Below are 23,874 nucleotides of genomic sequence, written 5' to 3' on the forward strand. Positions count from 1 at the left end.
ACTGACAGAGACTGTATACACGCAGACAAGCATACACACACACACAGTCATGCATATACGCGTGCACACATACATGTAGGACACTTTCTATACATAAGGTACAGCTATGGACATGTCACAGTGCACTAAAATATTAACACACTGTTGTACAATATTTGAGAATAAGTATACGTTCATTGATGAGCACTGATAGTAATTTGCATGTAGCCTATATTTTACTCCCAGATAACTTTTTCACAGGTTTTATTTTCACCTCTTACTCATTACCTGTTGGTAAATAGGGATGTGACAAAATGATATTTTTTTTCTTTAATGTTTGAAATTAAATGTATCGGTTTTCCATTAAAGCAATAAAGAAAAATTCATACAATTCCATGTGAATTCACAATGCAGCTGCACTCCTACCAGCAACGGTTTAGGTCTCACAGGGCGTCCCTTTTCAGATGGTTTAGCATTTCACCTGTACTACCATTGCTGTAACTCAATTCCACCCTGCAAAGCATTCATTTCCTTCTCATTTCTCAAAGTATTGCCGTACAGGACTTCGCTGCTGACACTTGTCTTTCTCTGCCGTTTTTCCAACTGTTAACGACAATGACGTCTACCAGCGAATAAATTCCTCGACTTCTTGCAGGTCAACTCCCATTTCTGAGTGTCAAGATTAGATTCTGCTAGGAATCGGCAACTAATCAGTATCCTCTATTCCAAAGATACTGAATCTTAGGAGCCGATTCCTAGCAGAATCTAATCTTGACACTCAGAAATGCTTCTTTCATAGCAAGCTAGCAAGGGACGGAGAAAGAGGGGAGGGGCACAGTATAGGCAGGTCGGCCACCAGGCAGACGGAGTCAACCTTGCATTAGGCCTGTCTATTGGCAATCAAAAGTGGTATCTCGCAATGGAATGCTATTTCTTGCAATTTCTTGGCGTGCAATGTCTCGCAACTTCAATGAATAGGCTAGGAAATTGAAATGAGCGAGATGCAACACTTTGCTCTCACACAGTCACACTCTGTATCTGCGTGTTTGCATGGGCTCGCTTCACGCTGTTCACAGCATGGTAGCCAGGGCAACAGAGCCTCATGCTTCAACACTCTTAGTTGTTGCTCTTAGAAATTGACCCACTATGCTGTTTACATTTAAATGACACAACTTTCCCCAGGCCTTTAAAGTCTATTGTTTAGTTAGGCTATAACATGGAAAAGGTTTTGTGATCACTGCACCGTAATTAAAACTTTTCTTTTTTTTCTGATCCCAATTTCATTTAACAGTTTTTACTTTTCGATGTTCACACTCCTGTTAGTTATCATATTGGATGTTGGGAGTTTCCGAGAACCATTTGTCAACAAAGAGAACAGTCACGGATAAAGCTAACGAACTGAAATTAAGCCAATTTGTTGTTGTCTGTTCGGATATCCTGGAGCCTTCATAGATGTTCACCCCTAATGGGGTCATTTCTTCACTTTCATGGATAATAATTATTTTTTGAGAGCGGACTAGAGTTGTCTTAACAAAGTAAAGTATATAACCATGTATTTTATGAAGAAGGAAGTGGAACTAGTCTTGAGGGAGGAACTATTCAGGACCGGGATTTCTGGGGTTACCATCTCTACCTAGATAAGTCATATCGTTTTAATTTATGTCATTCATTTCTATGTCAGAGGAGTGGGCAGAATGTAACCTTTATTTAACAAGGCCAGTCAGTTATGAACAAATTGTTATTTAAGAAAAGGGCTCTTATGACGTTATGAACTCTATACTGCCATTAACACTTAAATTCCCCACTTTCCTTTTTCTATTTTCACCCCAAACCTACATCCTAACCCTAAAGTGGTCCAGTAACTCCTAACCCCTCTTTGATGCCCCAATGTCTGCCCTTCTGCCCTAACCACTGATCTCTCTACTGCCCCCTAGCTGCAGCGGCCGGGAGTTGAGGACATGGAGGTACTGCAGAAGGAGCTGATCCAGGTGCAGACATTGATGGACAACATGACACGCGAGAGGGAGGAGGAGTCGGCACGCCTCAAGAGCCAATATGAGCAGCTGCAGGCTGACCACACCACCTCAGAGGTAAGGCTGCAGGGTAATGGCCCATCTTGGTTTAGTTTTATGTTACTGGTCCAGTATGTACTGCTAGTATCTTCACTATCCCTCAGTGCAAGGCAAGCCCAAAGGTTTAGGGCAGCTAGTCAACTAGTGATTAGCTCCTGTTCTTGCACAAGGGAGACTGGTAAACATGCTTCTAATAATGTTTAAACACACACATACACACTGTCATACAGTCAGGAACCTCTGTGAATTAAAAAGGAAATGTTTTATATGCCCTTTCACAATTGTTTATCACATTCTATACATCATAAAAGGGGTGTCCAAGTGGATATGAAGTTGTGATTTTGAACCATTTCTAAATAAAACAGACGGCCTTTACTCTCATTCTACAACCTTTGCCTGGTCGTAAACACTGATTAGAAATTCCACTGGCTTTCCCTCTCCTAGCACCAACTGTATTGCCACTCCTATTCTCTTCAATCTGAGCCTACAGGAAAGTATGCGTCCTCAGGCCTGGAGGGAAGCAAAAGTCATTCAGCTACTCAAGAATAGCAAAGCATCATTTACTGGTTCAAACAGCTGACCAATCAGCTTACTACCGACCCTTAGTACATTTTTGGGAGAAATTGTGTTTGAACAGATACAGTGCTATTTCACAGTAAACAAATGAACAACAGACTTCATACTTATATGATTTTGGGAGTTGTTTTGTTAGACTTCAGTGCAGCTTTTTGCATTATCAATCATAATCAGCTGCTGAAAAAAGCATGTGATGGCTTTATCGTCTGCCAAATCATGGATTGAGAGCTACCTATCTAACAGAACAGAGGGTTTTCTTTAATTGAAACCTATAATTTGTGGTATACTTCAAGGCAGATTTCTTGGTCCTTTACTGTGTTCTATTTTTACTAATGACCTACCACTAGCCTTAAAGCCTGACTCAGCATTATACACATCAGTTACCACATTAAGTGAAATCACTGCAACCCTTAACAAAGAGCTGTAGTCAGTTTTAGAGTGGGTGGCTACTAATAAGCTAGTCCTTAATATATCAAAAGCCCTAAACCTTATCTAAATGTTGTAATGTATCAATTGAGCAACTTGAGGAGATTAAAATGTACACGGATGGCTTATATCTAGTACATGCATGTCAATCTCTCTTCGCTTAAAGTAGAAGAGAGATTGAATGCATCTCTGTCTTTTGTGAGAAGTATTGATGTGTTGAAAGCACCGATCTGTGTGTTCAAACAGCTAACACACAGCTCAGACACCCATACATAACCCACAAGACATGCCACCAGGGGCCTCTTCACAGTCCCTAAGTCCAGAACAGAGGCTGGGAAATGAACAGTAACACATAGCACCTTGACCACATGGAACTCTTCCACATCAGGTAACTCAAGCTCTCGGTAAAATCTGCTGAAAAAATATAGAACACCACACGGCACAACATGTACTGTGAAGAGAGACACATTTACATTACATTTAAGTCATTTAGCAGACGCTCTTATCCAGAGCGACTTACAAATTGGACACATTTGTTTTACTATCCTTGTGGGGACCAAACAATTGCTTCCCATTCAAAATCCAATTTTCCCTTTTAACCTAATCCTAACTAAACCCTAACCATATTTCTCCTCCCTAATTGTAAACCTAAGCCTAAAATAGCCCTTTTCCTATTGGGGACCTGCAAAAAGTCCCCACCTGTCTGAATTGGCCTTGTTTGACTATCATTGTGAGGACTTCTGGTCCCCACAAGGATAGTAAAACCAAAAACAAGACACACTCGACGCACACCCACGCATTGTTATATTGTATTTTTTCAGTAGTGTACATATTGTACATTTGGCAGAAGCTAATGGGGATCTTATTAAATACTAAATACTTAAGATGGTCCTTTTAACAAGCTCTCGATTGACTAAAATAACCTTCATATTCAATGTTTTTAATAAAGGGATGCTTGAACTCCCTTTCACAATCCTGCGGTGTCTGTCTGCATAATTCAGCGATATTTCCTGCATTACTGAACCCATAAGGCTTTGGAAGGAGAAGATTAGGAGGGAGTTTTTCTATGACTATGGCTCCCCCCTCCATCTCTTTCCCTCTTTCTGCCATTCCCCATCCGTCTCCTCTCTGGACTGCAATACAGACCTTTGGTTGATATATTTAACTGCACAATTGCACAACAATTTAACTGCATAACTGCAATGTAGTAGGGAGTTGTAGTTTCCAACAGGCCAATATTCTACACAGTTTAGTGCAGAAAAGTTGGTAATTAACTACAATGACCATAATCCATTGCGCACCTACTTGTCTGATCTGTGTGGGGCAGTCATGGAGAGAAGAGACAGAAGAATGTGCGATCGAGAGGGATAGCGAGCAGTTGCTTCGAGGTATCTACCTGAAGTCATTGATAGTTGGTATTCAGCAGTCATAAAAGTATGTCTTATTTACTTTGAAGAACTACCAAAATAGGGATTTTTGTCAGACAGCATAGGAAGCAGCTCTATAGAGATGAGAGGATGACTTGGAATGAAATAATAAAATCATCAAATAAACCAAATGTAATATATGCAACAGCTGAAATATTTTATTAAATTCATGTGAATAAATGATGTTTAAGTGATGAGCAGTAATCAGCAGTCACTGCCATCATGGGACTTTTATTAATTGTTTTATTCTGTGTTACAGCATTCAACCCACAAACATTAATTGCATTGTTTTTTTAGTAATTGAAAATGGATTATTCGTTAACCTGTTATGGCTGCAACCCTTTGTTCTCAATTTCCGCCTGAAGACATACCCAAATCTAACTGCCTGTAGCTCAGGCACAGAGGCAAGGATATGCATATTCTTGGTATCATTTGAATGAAAACATTCTGAAGTTTGTGGAAATGTTAATTGAATGTAGGAGAATATAACACAGTAGATCTGGTGGAAGAAAAGAGAAAGAAAGAGCATACGTTTTCTGTTTTTTATTGTTGTAGTATCATCTTTCACATGTACTAGAATAGCCACACAGTCAGATAGGATGCTGGAGATAATTTTGATGGATAACACAAGAGGGCAACTGTAGGTGTGCAAAGTTTGAAACTGATAACTTCAGGAATGGGTGAGCTACATGACATTTAGCATGAAGTCACCCAGGTGTCCCACACAAGTTGCCCAAATGTACCCAAGTGGCCGAATTGGTGAAATGACCTATAACTATATACAGCAGTGCAAATAACTATATACAACATATCAAAAAGCAATTCTAACACACACACACAAAAAATGTTTTAAAAAATATTAGAAAAAAAAAATAGAAAAAAAACTGTACACACCCCTTGGAAGTCCTCGTCATAATATGTTGCTGCCTGTGCCATGTCCCATAGCAGTCTCTTTCTGATGTAAAGCAGAGGCAAACTGAACAAGTGGTGCATTTCATGCGACACAGAACACAACGACGCCTCCATGCTGTGCCCTTTTGGCTCTGAGGCACAGTCATGCCTGCAGTAATGAACTGTGGCATATGAACACCACTGGGGGCACAGGTAGAGCGGGCAGCTTGGCACCGGGGCCTCCCAGTCGGAGTCGCTTAAACACACACACACACAGACTACTTTTAATTGGCTCTCCTGATAGATTACAACTTTCATCACTTCAGTTTATAAAAATCTGAAGTACTTTACATATGAATGCATTTTCTTAAAGGTCACTACTGTCATGGAATCACCTGGCCCTTATAACTGAATAATGAATCGTGAACAAAGCTCCTAGGGTCATGGAGATCTTGCCCTGCTCATCTTGTAGTCCTACATGGGCTAGTAGACTACATTACCCATCCACCCCCTTTCCTACCTGGGCTAGACTGCACCACCCCGTGTCCATAACCTGTTTTACCTGCGATAGACTACACTACCATCCACCCCGGCTGTAGTAGATCCCTTCAATGATAGCCAGTTGGTTGAATGTTGAGATGATTGAAACAAATCACCTAATCTCTGAATGCTTGCTCAGATCAAACCTGGTGAGCAAACCGTTTGTCACTGCTCTGTCGGTCTCTGTGTTTTTCTAGGCTCATGTGTTGTCTACTAGTGCTTACCTCTTTGCTTTGTCTCTTTCCCTTCCCAACCTTTGCTTCCATTCCTCCTCACCCAATTTTCCCTTTCTTGAAGATCTGTAAACTGGAGGTAAAGCATTGCTGTTTTACTCGGGCACCCCAATCTCCTCTCTATTTTATGCATGAATGTTTCAGTGACTTTAGTTATCAGAAATGGGGTTTATTTATTTTAGGTGTCTCTGCTGCCTGCATGTTTGTGCATTTGACTGCCTATTAGTTGTTATGCCTTTGCTCGACTCTCTTTGTACTGTATGGATGCTCTGTAGGCTTGCTGGCTTGCCAAGTGAATGCTTTTAAAATAATGTTTAATGCAAGTATGATATTTATACAATAAGGATTACAATTGTAATCCTGAATATTAAGGCTATGGCCACTTCATGTTACACACACAGACACTCATCCATGCAAATTGTCTGGGTTATTTACTTATGGCAGTCATTTTACAACCACTAATTATTGTACATTTAGACTGAGAATAGTGTCTAGCTATGTTAAAGGATGAAATAAGTATAGTCACAATTATAAGAACAGACAATCAGTCTTGATGTGGCTAAAAGAAAAGGAATATAAAATCTACTGTTTACAGATAACTCACTACAACTTTAGATGAAGTTGCGTGGGGAAAGGAATGGGACGGCGAAATAAGTTTCTGTCATGGACAAAGGAACTCAAAAGGTGTGATGATACTAATTAACAAAAATGTCGATGCGAATGTACAAACAGTCAGGAATGATCCGCAAGTAAGGTGGACCCTTTTTTGAATATGAAAGTGATGTAAAAACAGACTTGGCTCATTAAAACTTCTTCTGGATCGGTGTCCCTTCCACGGGACGGTTGAGATAATGTAGGCTAATGTTACTTACAACATCATGCTAATCACAAGGTTGAGGGGGAGGTATTTCGGGGGGGGGGGGTCTCCGATGGTTGAGGGCCAGCACTTGGGGGGGACGATCTTGGATGGTTGGTGGCCTGGCGGTTGGGAGCTTGGGCCGGTGGCCGATTGTACTTGGTGGGAGATCTGTCCATGTGTTCTAGGGTGGGGCACTGCACCCTGGTTGCTCCTGTGGGTCACTCTGGATGGGGGTGTCTGCTAGATTACTGAATGTAATGTAAATGTTGAGCAGCTTCACTGCAGGTAGATTGATTGTAGTTTTAAAAAGCATTCTTTATAAAATTCCCAAGACTGCTTAAAGCCCAGTCGCCAGTGGGTATGTGAAGTCCTCCTGACCACTCGACCAGAATCTAGCACATGGCATGTGAATGTTTTTTAATGTAAACAAAGGAAAGTGTCTCACATTGATTTTGTGCGTTCCAGATGACCATCTCTCAGCTGAAGGCAGAGCTAGAGAAGGGACCTCAGGAGGCAGCAGTGTACACCCAGCAGATCCACCAACTACAGAGCTCTCTGAACAACCTGCAGCAACAGAGCCAGGTCTCTCTCTCTCTCACACACACACACACACAACGAGTACTTCCCCTCCCATAGTTTAATCAATGCTCCATCAGTCCATGTCACCACCATCACAAATTCACCTCCCGTTAAGACACTTTGATTGTTTAACAGCTTACAATCGTAACAACAGATGAAATACAAACACTCACACTGTAGGATGTGCAACCTGAAATAGCAATAGACATGTAAAAATATGCCAGCTTTGCCAGGCCATTATTTTAGTCTCTTAATTAACCCAGCTTCCTCACGTACCACCTTCTCATCACAGTGCTCTACTGTCACCAGCCTGAGATGAGCTTTCATTGGCAACATCGACATGTTGACAAAACACACACACACACAGGCCTATAATTAAACCAGCAGTGGTTGATATCTGCCCTGGCAACCCGCCACTTTGGACTGAAATACGATCGCAGGTAACCGCAGCGATGTGCCAGTGTGTTTTTTTTTGTTTTAAACTCTGGCAACCTAAACTATGGCCCTTAAAGCCCCCCCCCTGTCAAGCGTGTTGGTCGTGCTACCGGCACAGCTGCTCTCCATCTCCCAAGTAGGTGTCTGGGAGACAGGGGTGATAGGAAAGGTAGTCCACCACAGACCTTCCACCCGGGCTCTCAGTTGATGACTTCCCTGGTTCCGAAAGTATAATTAAATGAAGTTTAAATCAGCTTGTCTGCATGGAGACTGGATGCACACATGCGCTACTAGGACCACCCACAACTAGGACATGAGATGGGATGTATTGTTTAAACAGAGAACAGAGAGTGGACAGTAAAAATAAAGAGGTAGATACTGGAGGGAGAGAGAGGTACGTTGTATATAAAGTGTGAAATCCAGAGAGAGGGGAGGGGGAAGTGTGGAGAAAGAAAATATGCATAAAGACAGTAGATGGGGAGAGACAAAGGTTTAAACAAGGACATTGGAAGGAGAGGGATGGACAGAGATGTTGAAAGAAGAGGCTCAGCTGCTGAGGGACAGGAAGAGGACCGGAGAGCAGAGGGGAAAAAGGATCTGTGTGTGGGTGTTTTATGTCCCTGTCACACCCCCCACTCAGCATCACTGTCATTAACACCATTGTATTCTTTCATCGCCCTTGTGCCAAGTTTACTACACACACACCCCGGTATTCAAGAACCTGTTGTAAAGACATGTGCTCAGAAATCGAATTCCCCCTTGCTCTGCCTTGCATGCAGGTCTGTAAGGATGCAGTATTCTTTTCAGAGGTTGAACTATGACACGTGAGATGGCATCTGTATATTTTGTTTTGCCTAATGGGTACTGAGCTGTTAATTAGACTCCTATTAAATTAATCCTCATATCCTCACTTTGGTAAACATCTCCCGATGGCAACTATTCTAAGGGTGTGTATAATACTTTCCATTACACATGACCTCGAAATCTGAAGAGGGAAGGTTCATACGCCCTCTAGCAGATCGCCCCTTATGCTAATCTGTTCGGCATATCTATTTCTGTCTTTCAAAACGTTCTGACACTCAAGTTCTCCACAACCTGTAGGCCATTTAGCAGACTCTTTTGTCCAAAGCAACTTGCATTTGTTATGATCCCTGCCCGGAATTGAACCCGTAATCTTGGCATTGCTAGTACCACACTCTTACCAAGTGAGTTACACAGGACCATAATCACTAATCACTATTCCCCCTCTGGTTCCTTCCCCCAGATGCTTTCAGAAACGCTTGGGCGCAGGGAGAAGGAGTTCCAGGAGCTGGAGGACTGCCTGGGGGCTGAGCAGGCCTCCAAGAAGACAGCCCAGGACAGTCTGCACCAGACGGAGATGGAGGTGCAAGAGCTCCAGGCCCGGGTGGCAGGGGCTGAAGCCAGCCTGCAGAGAGCCCAAGCAGATCTGGGGGAGGAGGCTGGCAGGCTCCGGAGGGAGGTGGCTGAGCTGGAGGCCAAGCATGGGGAGGTGAAGGCGGAGAGGAAGCAGCTGCAACAGCAGAGGGAGGAGAGGGAGAGCCAGGGCCTGGTGCAGCAGAGTGAGATCAACCAGGTTAGTAGTGACACGGGCAAGCACACGTCAGACACATCAGACACGCACAAACACACACCCACGTATTCAGGTCAAACACATGCACACACACAGGTCAACCACACACACACACATCCGCACACACAGGTCACACACATACCGGTGAGACACACATGATCATCTAACACACTCAGACACACAAGTCTTTGGTCAATTGTCAGCCTACCTCATCCACCTACTCCTCTTCCTCCTCCTCATGTGTTGTAGCTGCATGCTAAGCTCCTGGAGGCGGAGCGTCAGCTGGGGGAGGTGCAGGGCCGTCTGAAGGAGCAGAGGCAGCTCTCTGGGGAGAAACTGAAGGACCGTGAGCAGCAAACCGCCGACCTGCAGATCAAACTGTCCCGCTCAGAGGAACAGGTAGGTACACCACATGAGTTTCATATAGGATGGGTATCCACATAAACATAGATTTACTAGAACCGACATTCAAATCAATGTCCTGCGATAGGTGGAGCATTGGTCATATTGGCCCTTCATTTTTATGGGAGCAGTAGAGTTGAACAGAGACCGATATTGTTATAGGATGTATATGGATATATGAGGACTTGGGATTGTTGCACAAGCCCCTTTATAGATTGGCCTGTCTAGTAGAAGTGGGGGGTTTCAGAATAAGGCCATAAACTGAGGTACTGTATTGGGACTGACCTCTATATGTGTGTCCTGCTGTAGTTGAAGGAGAACAGCAGTAAGATGTTGGATGTGCAGCACCAGCTGGAGAAAGCTAAGCAGCAACACCAGGAGCTTCAGGGCCTGCAGCAGAACACCAACACCAAGCTCAGAGAGGCACAGGTACTGCCAGACATGTCAACGTAGCACTTGTGTTTTGTGTCAGTACAACTCACCTCTTCCACTGTGTGTACAGTAGAACCTATGTGAAGGGATGCTCAGCACCAGAACACACAACACACATTATTACAGGGTTGTATTGAATATGGCACACCTTATCGAAACAGAAAACAACTTTTTGTATTGGACAGGTCCATGTCGTCCCATCCTGTTTCAGTCTATTTGTTTTCTGTCGGATGCCTTATGAACACGACCCAGGACCAGGGCTCTAAATTTAAAATGCCATTGGTAGCACTGGTGCTCCCAATATAAAAAAAAGATAGGAGCAGAACATTAAAGGAGTACCAGAGACATTTCTATTTGTATTTTTATTAACCTTTATTTAACTAGGCAAGTCCAAACCCGGACGACGCTGGGCCAATTGTGTGCCGCCCTATGGGACTCCCAATCACGGCCGGATGTGATACAGCCTGGATTCGAACCAGGGACTGTATTGACGCCTCTTGCACTGAGATGCAGTGTCTTAGACCGCTGCGCCACTCAGGAGGCCAGATCTGAGTTCTACTTCAGAAGCACATTGTGTCCTAGAAATGAATGTGGAACCCTGTCAATTTATTTATTATAAAATGATAAAATGTTGATAGAAATACATGTCATTGAAATAGTAAATTGTGGAATATTAAGTTTCTACATTGTGGAAAAGCACTATTTTTCTATTGAGGCATTGCATTCAAAATTGTACACTGTCTCTTTAAGATCGTCAAGTTTGGGATGATGACATGCAAGACATTGCTATGATTATTGATCTTCTGAAGAAGCTATCCCATTTTTCTTTCTGTGCCCCCGAAATGTTTTGATATACTGGTTGTTAGTTAGCTAGCTCATGAGGTAACAAACATTACTTAACAAAATGTAAAACAAATCCGCCCGTGAGTAGTTTTAGAACAGCCCGCGACATGGTTTATGAATGTAACCCCCCCCCAATCCATGACGGGAAGAAAAAAACATTGCGTCTGTAAATGGGTCAATATCTTTTGAACTGTTTGGGTAAGAAACAAGCAGTTTTCGCTGTATTAATGGTGCAAGCATGACTCTAATGAATCTGATCTCGGGGAGACAATGCTTCAAGACTACGTGTTTGTTTGACTCGTCTCCCTCTGCCTCTTCGTCCATGTCCTATTAGAATGACCTGGAGCAGGTGCTGCGTCAGATCGGGGACAAGGACCAGAAGATCCAGAACCTGGAGGCCCTGCTGCAGAAGACAAAGGACAGCGTGAGCCAGCTGGAGGCTGAGAGGGAGGACCTGGTGGCCAAGATCCAGGCTGGGGAGGGAGAGACGGCCGTGCTCAACCAGCTGCAGGAGAAGAACCACACTCTACAGACGCAGGTAAAAGCACACACATATACATAATTAATACAGCATTCCGACGCCCGCACACATTGTGTTATTCAATTTGTGTGCTTAGGTGTTGTGTTAAAAAGAACACTACTGACGTGATACAATATAGCACTGTAAAAACATAAAATAGCATAATTATGATCTGAGGGATTTAACTCATTGTCTCTTCCTATTTTGGGGGCTATAGGTCACACACTTGACAGACAAGCTGAAGAACCAATCAGAGAGCCACAAGCAGGCTCAGGACAACCTCCACAAGCAGGTGCAGGAGCAGAAGAGCCTCCTCCGTGCGGCCCAGGACCGAGCCCAGACTGTGGAGACCTCTCTAGGGGAACTGAATGCCCAGCTGACAGAGAGTAGGGAGAAGGTGGCCCAACTGGACACACAGGTAGGGTGAATGGACTGATGGATGGATAAATATTATTCATATCCCTTTACTATTGACTGGAGAGTGGGATAAACAAATAGGGGCACAGATAAACCCCCCGCGACAGGGTTCTATGTCCCAGAGTTCAGAGCGTTAACCGCTCAACCAGATTCCGGCACTAAAAAGGTTTTGTTGTTTTGTTGCGTTATGTTTTTTCCCCAGTTGAAGTCTAAGACGGAGATGCTGCTGTCGGCTGAGGCAGCCAAGGCAGCCCAGAGAGTAGACCTGGAGAACCACCTGGAGACAGCCCAGCATGCACTGCAGGACAAGCAGCAGGTAAGCCATTGGTTGTATGACAACAGCAGAATATACTCATGCTGGATGAATATAGTATCTACCAGAATACTAATTTAATGGAGACCCATCTCTTAACATAATAATGTATCACTTATTGTCTTCTTTTCTCGAATTAACCTGCATCTGTGGGACAAAATGCCCAAGCTGAGTGCTAGGCCCCATTCCAATTCTTTAAAAGTGCATCAATCAAATGTATTTATAAAGCCCATCAGCTGATGTCACAAAGTGCTGTACAGAAACCCAGCCTAAAACCCCAAACCGCAATCAATTCAGGTGTAGAAGCACAGTGGCTAGGAAAAACCCCTTAGAAAGGCCAAAACCTAGGAAGAAACCTAGAGAGGAACCAGGCTGAGGGGTGGCCAGTCCTCTTCTGGCTGGCCCGGTTGGAGATTATAACAGAACATGGCCAAGATGTTCAAAGATGACCAGCAGGGTCAAATAATAATCACAGTGGTTGTCGAGGGTGCAACAGGCCAGCACCTCAGGAGTAAATGTCAGTTAGCTTTTCATAGACAATCATTCAGAGTATCTCTACCGCTCTTGCTGTCTCTAGAGAGTTGAAAACAGAAGGCCTCGGACCAGGTAGCATGTCCGGTGAAGAGGTCAGGGTTCCATAGCCGCAGGCAGAACAGTTGAAACTGGAGCAGCAGCACGACCAGGTGGACTGGGGACAGCAAGGAGTCATCAGGCCAGGTAGTCCTGAGGCATGGTCCTAGTGCTAAGAGAGAGATTTCCACAAAATGAGGTGGAAACTGAGCTGCACTTTCTAACCTGCTGCCCAATGTTTGACCATATTAAAGAGACGTATTTCCCTCAGATTACACAGATCCACAAAGAACTCGAAAACCCTCCGATTTTGATAAACTCCCATATCTACTGAGTGAAATACCAGTGTGCCATCACAGCAGCTAGATTTGTGTTGCCACAAGAACAGGGCAACCAGTGAAGAACAAACACCATTGTAAATGCCACCCATATTTATGCTTATTTATTTCCCTTTTGTACTTTAACCATTTGTACATCGTTACAACACTGTATAAATACACTGCTCAAAAAAACAAAGAGAACACTAAAATAACACATCCTAGATCTGAATTAATGAAATATTCTTATTAAATACTTTTTTCTTTACATAGTTGAATGTGCTGACAACAAAATCACACAAATGATCAATGGAAATCAAATTGATCAACCCATGGAGGTCTGGATTTGGAGTCACACTCAAAATGAAAGTGGAAAACAACACTACAGGCTGATCCAACTTTGATGTAATGCCCTTAACACAAGTCAAAATGAGGCTCAGTAGTGTGTGTGGCCTCCACATGCCTGTATGACCTCCCTACAACTCCTGGGCATGCTCCTGATGAGGTGGCGGATGGTCTCCTGAGGGATCTCCTCCCAGACCTGGACTAAAGCATCCGCCAACTCCTGGACATTCTGTGGTGCATGGATGGAGCGAGACATGATGTGCTCAATTGGATTCAGGTCTGGGGAACGGGCGGGCCAGTCCATAGCATCAATGCCTTCCTCTTGCAGGAACTGCTGACACACTCCAGCCACATTGTCTTGCATTAGGAGGAACCCAGGGCCAACCGCACCAGCATATGGTCTCACAAGGGGTCTGAGGATCTCATCTCGGTACCTAATGGCAGTCAGGCTACCTCTGGCAAGCACATGGAGGGCTGTGCGGCCCCCCAAAGAAATGCCACCCCACACCATGACTGACCCACCGCCAAACATGCTGGAGGATGTTGCAGGCAGCAGAACGTTCTCCATGCCGTCTCCAGACTCTCACGTCTGTCACATGTGCTCAGTGTGAACCTGCTTTCATCTGTGAAGAGCACAGGGCGCGAGTGGCGAATTTTCCAATCTTGGTGTTCTCTGGCAAATGCCAAACGGGCTGTAAGCACAAACCCCACCCGTGGACGTCGGGCCTTCATACCACCCTCATGGAGTCTGTTTCTGACCGTTTGATCAGACACATGCACATTTGTGGCCTGCTGGAGGTCATTTTGCAGGGCTCTGGCAGTGCTCCTCCTTGCACAACGGCGGAGGTAGCGGTCCTGCTGCTGGGTTGTTGCCCTCCCACGGCCTCCTCCACGTCTCCTGATGTACTGGCCTGTCTTCTGGTAGCGCCTCCATGCTCTGGACACTACGCTGACCTTCTTGCAAACCTTCTTGCCACAGCTCGCATTGATGTGCCATCCTGGATGAGCTGCACTACCTGAGCCACTTGTGTGGGTTTGTAGACTCCGTCTCATGCTACCACTAGAGTGAAAGCACCGCCAGCATTCAAAAGTGACCAAAACATCAGCCAGGAAGCATAGGAACTGAGAAGTGGTCTGTGGTACCACCTGCAGAACCACTCCTTTATTGGGGGTGTCTTGCCAATTGCCTATAATTTCCACCTGTTGTCTATTCCATTTGCACAACAGCATGTGACATTTATTGTCAATCAGTGTTGCTTCCTAAGTGGACAGTTTTTAATTTCACAGAAGTGTGATTGACTTGGAGATACATTGTGTTGTTTAAGTGTTCCCTTTATTTTTTTGAGCAGTGTATATATATATATATACATAATATGACATTTGTAATGTCTTTATTCTTTTGAACTTCTGTGAGTGTAGTGTTTACTGTTAATATACAAAAGTGAAATAAACAATCAAAATGATCTAATTCACTTGTTTTGGCAATGTTACTATATGTTTCCCATGCCAATAAAGCCCCCTGAATTGAATTGAGAGAGAGAACTTAAATTCACACAGGACACCTGATAAGACAAGAGAAATACAGATGTAACAGACTGACCCTAGCCCCCCCGACACAAACTATTGCAGCATAAATACTGGAGGCTGAGACAGGAGGGGTCGGGAGACACTATGGCTCCGTCTGACGATACCCCCGGACAGGGCCAAACAGGCAGGATATAACCCCACCCACTTTGCCAAAGCACAGCCCCCACGCCACTAGAGGGATATCTTCAACCACCAACTTAATATCCTGAGACAAGTCCGACTATAGCCCACGAAGATCTTCTCCATGGCACGAACCCAAGGGGGTCGCCAACCCAGACAGGAAGATCACGTAGAGAGCACCTGTAAGCCAGTGACTCAGCCCCCGTAATAAGTTTTGATGCAGAGAATCCCAGTAGAGAGAGGGGAATCGGCCAGGCAGAGACAGTAAGGGCGGTTCGTTGCTCCTGTGCTGTTCCGTTCACCTTCACACTCCTGGGCCAGACTACACTCAATCATAGGACCTACTGAAGAGATGAATCTTCAAGAAAGACTTAAAGGTTGAGACCGAGTCTGCGTCTCTCACATGGATAGGCAGACTATTCCATAAAAATTGAGCTCTATAGGAGAATGCCCCGCCTCTCGAGGCCTGCGTCTTGTGACCATAGCGTACGTGTAGGTATGTACAATGTTACTGTTACACACGCCTCTTGGAGGAGGGAACACAACACTCAACTCCCGTGGAGTGAAAGAGGTATGTGCCTATAGGTGCGGGTAAGGATGACTGAGACAGAATATTACCGTTAACAGGGAATTTATTCCTTCGCACGGTAATTTGTGGAAAAGGGTCTGGACGGAACCAAAGCAAAGAAAGTTAAAGAGCCCCCTCTCCTACCTTACCTACCTACCCACAACTTACCTAACTAGCACCACCTGGCACACTAACCAAAATACAGGGAATGGTCCGCCCAGGTCTTACCTAGTGTGCATAGACAGAGTACATACTACGGGTATATGTATGCCCGCAGGCCTCTTGCCTAAGCACTCCCAAGGTGCCCTTCCCCTTCCCCCCCTCGGGAACAAAAACAGAATAATTACAACTGTAAGTAAACAATTTCAATAATCAAAAACAGTCCTTTTGACATACACGTCTGCAGGACCGGCTACAAAATACTTGACAAAACCTGTCTCTGCGCAACAACCAACATAGGACATCTTAGAAGCAACAACCAACACAGGGCATCCAAGAAGCAACAACCAACACAGGGCATCTCTGTGCAACAACCAACATAGGACATCCAAGAAGCAACAACCAACACAGGGCATCTCTGTGCAACAACCAACATAGGACATCCAAGAAGCAACAACCAACACAGGGCATCTCTGAGCAACAACCAACACAGGGCATACAAATAAGCTCTCTCCCTGAGCAAAGGAACACTGGCTTTTATACAGCTGGAGAAGGTGTCTGTAATGACAGATAGCTGTATTCTCTGACGAGAGGGCGAGGTTAGCTCCAATTAGCAATGGGGCCGACCAATCAGCTGCTTGGGGGAATTTCCTGAAGCCATTTCCTGAAATAAATACACATACAACAACACATACAAACCAACAACACAGAAACTGGGGAACGTAACAGTTACATAGATGAAAAGATGCTGTCCTTGAAACAGTCTTGATATGTTCGTCAAAAGAGAGATCAGGGTCCAGAGTATCGCCAATGTCCTTCACAGTTTTATTTGAGTCAACTGAACAACCATCAAGATGAATTGTCAGATTCAACAGAATATGTCTTTGTTTCTTGGGACCTAGAACTAACTAGCATCTCTGTTTTGTCCGAGTTTAAAAGTAGAGCATTTGCTGCCATCCACTTCCTTATGTCTGAAACACAGGCTTCTAGGGAGGGCAATTTTGGGACGTCACAATGTTTCATCGAAATGTATAGCTGTGTGTCGTCTGCATAGCAGTGAAAGTTAACATTATGTTTCCGAATGACATCACCAAAAGGTAAAATATATAGTAAAAACAATAGTGGTCCTAAAAAGGAGCCTTGAGGAACACCGAAATTTGTCAGAGGACAAACCATCTACAGAGACAAACTGATATCTTTCCGACAGATAAGATCGAAACCAGGCCAGAACTTGTCCGTGTAGACCAATTTGGGTTTCCAATCTCTCCAAAAGAATGTGGTGATTGATGGTATCAAAAGCAGCACTGTCTAGGAGCACGAGGACAGATGCTGAGCCTCAGTTTGACGCTGTTAAAAGTTACCACCTTCACAAGTGAAGTCTCAGTGCTATATGATGGGGTCTAAAACCAGACTGAAGAATTTGGTGTACGTTGTTTGCAGTGAGCTGCTGCGCAACAGCTTTTTCTAACATTTTTGAGAGGCATGAGGGATTCGATATAGGCCAATCATTTTATTTTATTTTTTTCTGGGTCAAGGTTTGGCTTTTTCAAGAGAGGCTTTATTGGTACACATCTGGTGGATAGAGAGCCTTTTATTATGTTCAATATAGGAGGGCCAAGCACAGGAATCAGCTCTTTTCAGTAGTTTAGTTGGAATAGGGTCTAGTATGCAGCTTGAAGGTTTAGAGGCCATGATTATTTTCATCAATGTGTCAAGAGATATAGTACTAAAACACTTGAGTGTCTCCCTTGATCCTAGGTCCTGGCAGTGTTGTGCAGACTCAGGACAACTGAGCTTTGGAGAAATAGGCAGATTTAAAGAGGAGTCCGTAATTTGCTTTCTAATGATCATGACGTTTTCGTCAAAGAAGTTCATGAATTTATCACTGCTGAAGTGAAAGCTATCCTCTCTTGGGGAATGCTGCTTTTTAGTTAACTTTGCGACCGTATCAAAAATACATTTTGGATTCTTCTTATTTTCCTCAATTAAGTTGGAAAAATAGAATGATCAAGCAGCAGTGAGGGCTCTTCGATACTACACGATACTGTCTTTTCAAGCTAGTCGGAAGACTTCCAGTTTGGTGTGGCGCCATTTCGTTCCAATTCTCTGGAAGCTTGCTTCAGAGCTTGGGTATTTTCTGTTTACCAGGGAGCTAGTTTCTTATGATAAATGTTTTTAGGGGTGTGACTGCATCTAGGGTATTTCGCAAGGTTGAATTGAGTTCCTCAGGTGGTTAACTGATTTTTGTACTCTGATGTCCTTGGGTACGTGGAGGGAGTCTGGAAGGGCTTCTAGGAATCTTTGGGTAGTCTTAGAATTTATAGCACGGATTTTGATGATCCTTGGTTGGGGTCTGAGCAGATTATTTGTTGCGATTGCAAATGTAATAAAATGGTGGTCCGATAGTCCAGGATTATGAGGAAAAACATTGAGATCCACAACATTTATTCCACGGGACAAAACTAGGTCCAGAGTGACTGTGGCAGTGAGTAGGTCCTTAGACATGTTGGACAAAACCCACTGAGTCGATGATGGCTCTGAAAGCCTTTTGGAGTGGGTCTGTGGACTTTTCCATGTGAATATTAAAGTCACCAAAAATTTGAATAACATCTGCCATGACTACAAGATCCGATAGGAATTCAGGGAACTCAGTGAGGAACGCTGTATATGGCCCAGGAGGCCTGTAAACAGTAGCTATAGAAAGTGATTGAGTAGGTTGCATAGATTTCATGACTAGAAGCTCAAAAGATGAAAATGTCTTCTTTTTTTTGTAAATTGAAATTTGCTATTGTAAATGTTAGCAACACCTCCGCCTTTGCGGGATGCACGGGGGATATGGTCACTAGTGCAACCAAAAAGAGTGGCCTCGTTTAACACCAAATTAATCAGGCTTCAGCCATGTTCCAGTCAGGCCAATCACATTAAGATTATGATCAGTGATTAGTTCATTGACTATAACTGCCTTGGAAGTGAGGGATCTAACATCAAGTAGCCCTATTTTGAGATGTGAGATATCACAATCTCTTTCAATAATGACAGGAATTGAGGAGGTCTTTATTCCAGTGAGATTGCTAAGGCGAACACCGCCATGTTTAGTTTTGCCCAACCTAGATCGAGGCACAGACACGGTCTCAATGGGGATAGCTGAGCTGACTACACTGACTGTGCTAGTGGCAGACTCCACTATGCTGGCAGGCTGGCTAACAGCCTGTTGCCTGGCCTGCACCCTATTTAATTGTGGAGCTAGGGGAGTTAGAGCCCTGTCTATGTTCATAGATAAGATGAGAGCACCCCTCCAGCTAGGATGGAGTCTGTCTCCTCAGCAGGCCAGGCTTGGTCCTGTTTGTGGGTGAGTCCCAGAATTTGTAGATAATTGGCCCTCTATCTTTTGGGAGGGGCAGAAAACATTTTTCAACCAGCGATTGAGTTGTGAGACTCTGCTGTAGAGCTCATCACTCCCCCTAACTGGGAGGGCGCCAGAGACAATTACTCGATGCCGACACATCTTTCTAGCTGATTTACACGCTGAAGCTATGTTGCACTTGGTGACCTCTGACTGTTTCATTCTAACATCGTTGGTGCCGACATGGATAACAATATCCCTCCCTCGAAGTAATCACTGATTAGACATGACAGTACAGGGATAAGTCATGAGATGAGCCCTTGTGTTCACATGTCCAATCATATCTAGTCAATGATTACGTCAAGGAAGGAAGTAAAGTTGGAAGGATGCACTTTTAGAGAATTCCTAGTAATGCCTCATCTCTCCTGTCCTTATAGGAGCTGAATAAGAGCCAGGCATGTGTAGAGGAGCAGGGCCGGAGGCTGCAAGAGAGACATGAGCAGTGTGGCCAGCTGGAGGCCAGTTTGAAGGAGGTCAAAGACAAACTACTGACCTCAGAACAGTGCATAGAGCAACTGGGGGGACGGGCCAAGGTCAGTTACATGCACGCGCTTACACGCGCAGTTCCTTGCACTGTGTGTATTACCTTTACACATTTCATACATTTTTGCATGCAGATTTTTGTTTCTTACGATATGAACTGGGTTTTTAGCTCATACACACATCTTGGTATCAGGTTTGCAGTAGAGACTGGGAATCACTGTGATGTCTCTGAAATGTCCGTTTTGTGTGACAGAAAGCGGAGGTGGAGGGGGTGGAGCTGAGGGCGGCCAGGGAGCAGACTCAGCAGGAAGTGCAGAAGCTCCAGAAGCAGGGGTCAGAGGTCAAGGGAAAACTGAAGGAGCTGGGTCGCCTATTAGAGACTGAGAAGGCCGGGTAAGAACTAAGTAGAGCTTTTTGATGCTGTCGCAGTCAGGTTACCATTCCGGTGGACACAATGACAAGGTCAAAGTTCAACATACCATCTCTCGTCAACAAGGAAAATGACCATTGCAGCAACAGTCTATAGGCTGTTCACCTGAATATAAATTAAGTATGGTTCTGGCTACTGACAATAAACCAAGCTTATTTCCTTTTTGTTGGTCATTGATCCACATCCAGTACTCTTTGTGACTGGTCTCTGCTTCTCTCAGGGCTGCTGTGTTACAGGAGGAGCTGAAGAGAAAGACTGACTCCCTGAGCGACACGCGGCAGCAGCTGGAGCGCTGTGAGCAGGAGAAGACCTCCCTCCAGGCCAGCCTGGACAAGCTAGCCCAGGAGGGGCAGGTGCGGCAGGCCGAGCTGGACAGAAAAGCCCAGGGTTTGGCTGGAGACCTCCAGAAGGCCATGCAGGAGAAGGAGGCCCAGGTGAAAGAGCTGGCAGCAGCCAACAATGGTCTGGCTAAAGCCTCCAAGGCCCTGAAGGAGAGCCAGAGCCAATTGGACAAGGAGAGGAGGAGCAGCAAGATAGTCTTGGAGGAGAAGGTGGGTTTAGTGTGGTGTAGCTTGGTTGACCTCTATGTGGGAGGTACAGACTGCAACATAAAGGGTTCCGGTAGCTTCTTGGGTCCGTATTCATTAAGGGTCCCAGAGTGGGAATGCTCATCGAGGATCAGTTTTGCCTTTTAGATCAAAATGAATAAGATCGCATGGACAGGGGGGACCAGATCGAAGATCAGCACTCTTACTCTGAGATCCTTTATGAATAGGGGCCCTGTTTTTTCGAATTTGTGTTGGTGTCAGTATTATCACCAAAAGTATATTAGTCTAGACTAGGTCAAATCCAACAGTACATATGTGAAAATGTTTCAGGAGAAGTCCCATGAGATGGCCAGACAGGAGCTGCTGAATGCCACAAAGGCCACCACCAAGGAGATGGCAGAGGTCAAAGGGCAGCTGGAGAATATCAGAGAGGTAAGCAGCCCATAGACATGAATACAGGGTCCTATTCATTAGGAACAAAATGAAAGAAGAAAAAAAACTGAATGAAACAAGGAGGGAGTACTTGAATTAGTACAATATGAAACACACTAAATATTTTGCAATGGTGTGCCCTAATGAACATGACACAGGCCTGATTGTCCATGCTCTCACAAAAGGTTTCATTTTGTGTCTGACTGGCAGGCAGAGAAAGGGTTGAAGATGCAGCTGACTGTATTAACAGAGCAGCACACCGAGACCCAGGAGGCCCTGAAAGAGAAGGAGAAGGGGGTGCAGAAACTGCAGACACAGCTGAAGACAGCCCAGGGGTCCTTCAACCAGGAAAATAAGAAACTGGAGAGCCAAGTGAGCGAGCTGCAAGCAGCACATGCCAGGAAGGTAAGAAGACACACACACACACTTAATTCCATGCATTTCCATGTTTTGGACTAAATGTGTGTATTCCAGGCTGAGGAGGAGGGTCGTCTGAAGGAGCAGGTGTCAGGCCTGGGCCAGGAGCTGAGTTCTGAGAGGACCAGAACAACTGAGCTGCAGAAGGCCCTAGAGCAGAGTCAGGAGGGTCTGGCCAAGATGCAGTCTGACTACTACGGCAAGGAGTCAGAGGTGTCATCTCTCAGACAGGACCTCGCGGTGAGTGGATGAACATGCAGGCATAGAAATGGAATTACTAGAATGGACATTCTCATCCAATTATATTTATATGGATGCAGGACAGGGTCAATGGCAGTTGGACAATAATATTAATTGTATGAGGAGACATTTTGTGCGAGTGAAGAATATATGTGAGAAGACCATGGTAGTTCAATGGAGATACCATAATCAGACCGCATGGAAATATATATTTATATTTTATTACCTTTTATTTAACTAGGCAAGTCAAATCAAATCAAATCAAATTTTATTTGTCACATACACATGGTTAGCAGATGTTAATGCGAGTGTAGCGAAATGCTTGTGCTTCTAGTTCCGACAATGCAGTGATAACCAACAAGTAATCTAACTAACAATTCTAAAACTACTGTCTTATACACAGTGTAAGGGGATAAAGAATATGTACATAAGGATATATGAGTGAGTGATGGTACAGAGCAGCATACAGTAGATGGTATCGAGTACAGTATATACATATGAGATGAGTATGTAGACAAAGTAAACAAAGTGGCATAGTTAAAGTGGCTAGTGATACATGTATTACATAAGGATGCAGTCGATGATGTAGAGTACAGTATATATGTATGCATATTAGATGAATAATGTAGGGTAAGTAACATTATATAAGGTAGCATTGTTTAAAGTGGCTAGTGATATATTTACATAATTTCCCATCAATTCCCATTATTAAAGTGGCTGGAGTTGGGTCAGTGTCAATGACAGTGTGTTGGCAGCAGCCACTCAATGGTGGATGTTTAACAGTCTGATAGCCTTGAGATAGAAGCTGTTTTTCAGTCTCTCAGTCCCAGCTTTGATGCACCTGTACTGACCTCGCCTTCTGGATGATAGCGGGCTGAACAGGCAGTGGTTCGGGTGGTTGATGTCCTTGATGATCTTTATGGCCTTCCTGTAACATCGGGTGGTGTAGGTGTCCTGGAGGGCAGGTAGTTTGCCCCCGGTGATGCGTTGTGCAGACCTCACTACCCTCTGGAGAGCCTTACGGTTGAGGGCGGAGCAGTTGCCGTACCAGGCGGTGATACAGCCCGCCAGGATGCTCTCGATTGTGCATCTGTAGAAGTTTGTGAGTGCTTTTGGTGACAAGCCGAATTTCTTCAGCCTCCTGAGGTTGAAGAGGCGCTGCTGCGCCTTCTTCACGACGCTGTCAGTGTGAGTGGACCAATTCAGTTTGTCTGTGATGTGTATGCCGAGGAACTTAAAACTTGCTACCCTCTCCACTACTGTTCCATCGATGTGGATAGGGGGTGTTCCCTCTGCTGTTTCCTGAAGTCCACAATCATCTCCTTAGTTTTGTTGACGTTGAGTGTGAGGTTATTTTCCTGACACCACACTCCGAGGGCCCTCACCTCCTCCCTGTAGGCCGTCTCGTCGTTGTTGGTAATCAAGCCTACCACTGTTGTGTCGTCCGCAAACTTGATGATTGAGTTGGAGGCGTGCGTGGCCACGCAGTCGTGGGTGAACAGGGAGTACAGGAGAGGGCTCAGAACGCACCCTTGTGGGGCCCCCGTGTTGAGGATCAGCGGGGAGGAGATGTTGTTGCCTACCCTCACCACCTGGGGGCGGCCCGTCAGGAAGTCCAGTACCCAGTTGCACAGGGCGGGGTCGAGACCCAGGGTCTCGAACTTGATGACGAGCTTGGAGGGTACTATGGTGTTGAATGCCGAGTTTCTGGTTTGGGAAT

At 44.7% G+C, this 23,874-nt stretch overlaps 1 protein-coding gene across 1 annotated transcript in view; it reads left to right on the plus strand.

The window, feature by feature from the left end:
* LOC115134112 (early endosome antigen 1-like) overlaps positions 1–23,874 on the plus strand; it is a 51,076-nt gene that overhangs the window by 15,015 nt on the left and 12,187 nt on the right. Inside the window, exons 9-22 of the mRNA XM_029667768.2 lie at positions 1,914–2,069; positions 7,469–7,585; positions 9,282–9,611; positions 9,858–10,007; positions 10,320–10,439; positions 11,620–11,823; positions 12,023–12,223; positions 12,425–12,538; positions 19,982–20,137; positions 20,341–20,480; positions 20,738–21,068; positions 21,396–21,497; positions 21,708–21,902; positions 21,972–22,154. Of these exons, the coding sequence (XP_029523628.1) occupies positions 1,914–2,069; positions 7,469–7,585; positions 9,282–9,611; positions 9,858–10,007; positions 10,320–10,439; positions 11,620–11,823; positions 12,023–12,223; positions 12,425–12,538; positions 19,982–20,137; positions 20,341–20,480; positions 20,738–21,068; positions 21,396–21,497; positions 21,708–21,902; positions 21,972–22,154 (2,499 nt within the window). The remainder of the gene's footprint in view (positions 1–1,913; positions 2,070–7,468; positions 7,586–9,281; positions 9,612–9,857; positions 10,008–10,319; positions 10,440–11,619; positions 11,824–12,022; positions 12,224–12,424; positions 12,539–19,981; positions 20,138–20,340; positions 20,481–20,737; positions 21,069–21,395; positions 21,498–21,707; positions 21,903–21,971; positions 22,155–23,874) is intronic.

Source organism: Oncorhynchus nerka, linkage group LG9a (genome assembly GCF_034236695.1).
Source record: "Oncorhynchus nerka isolate Pitt River linkage group LG9a, Oner_Uvic_2.0, whole genome shotgun sequence".
In the NCBI taxonomy this organism is placed as follows: Eukaryota; Metazoa; Chordata; class Actinopteri; order Salmoniformes; family Salmonidae; genus Oncorhynchus; species Oncorhynchus nerka.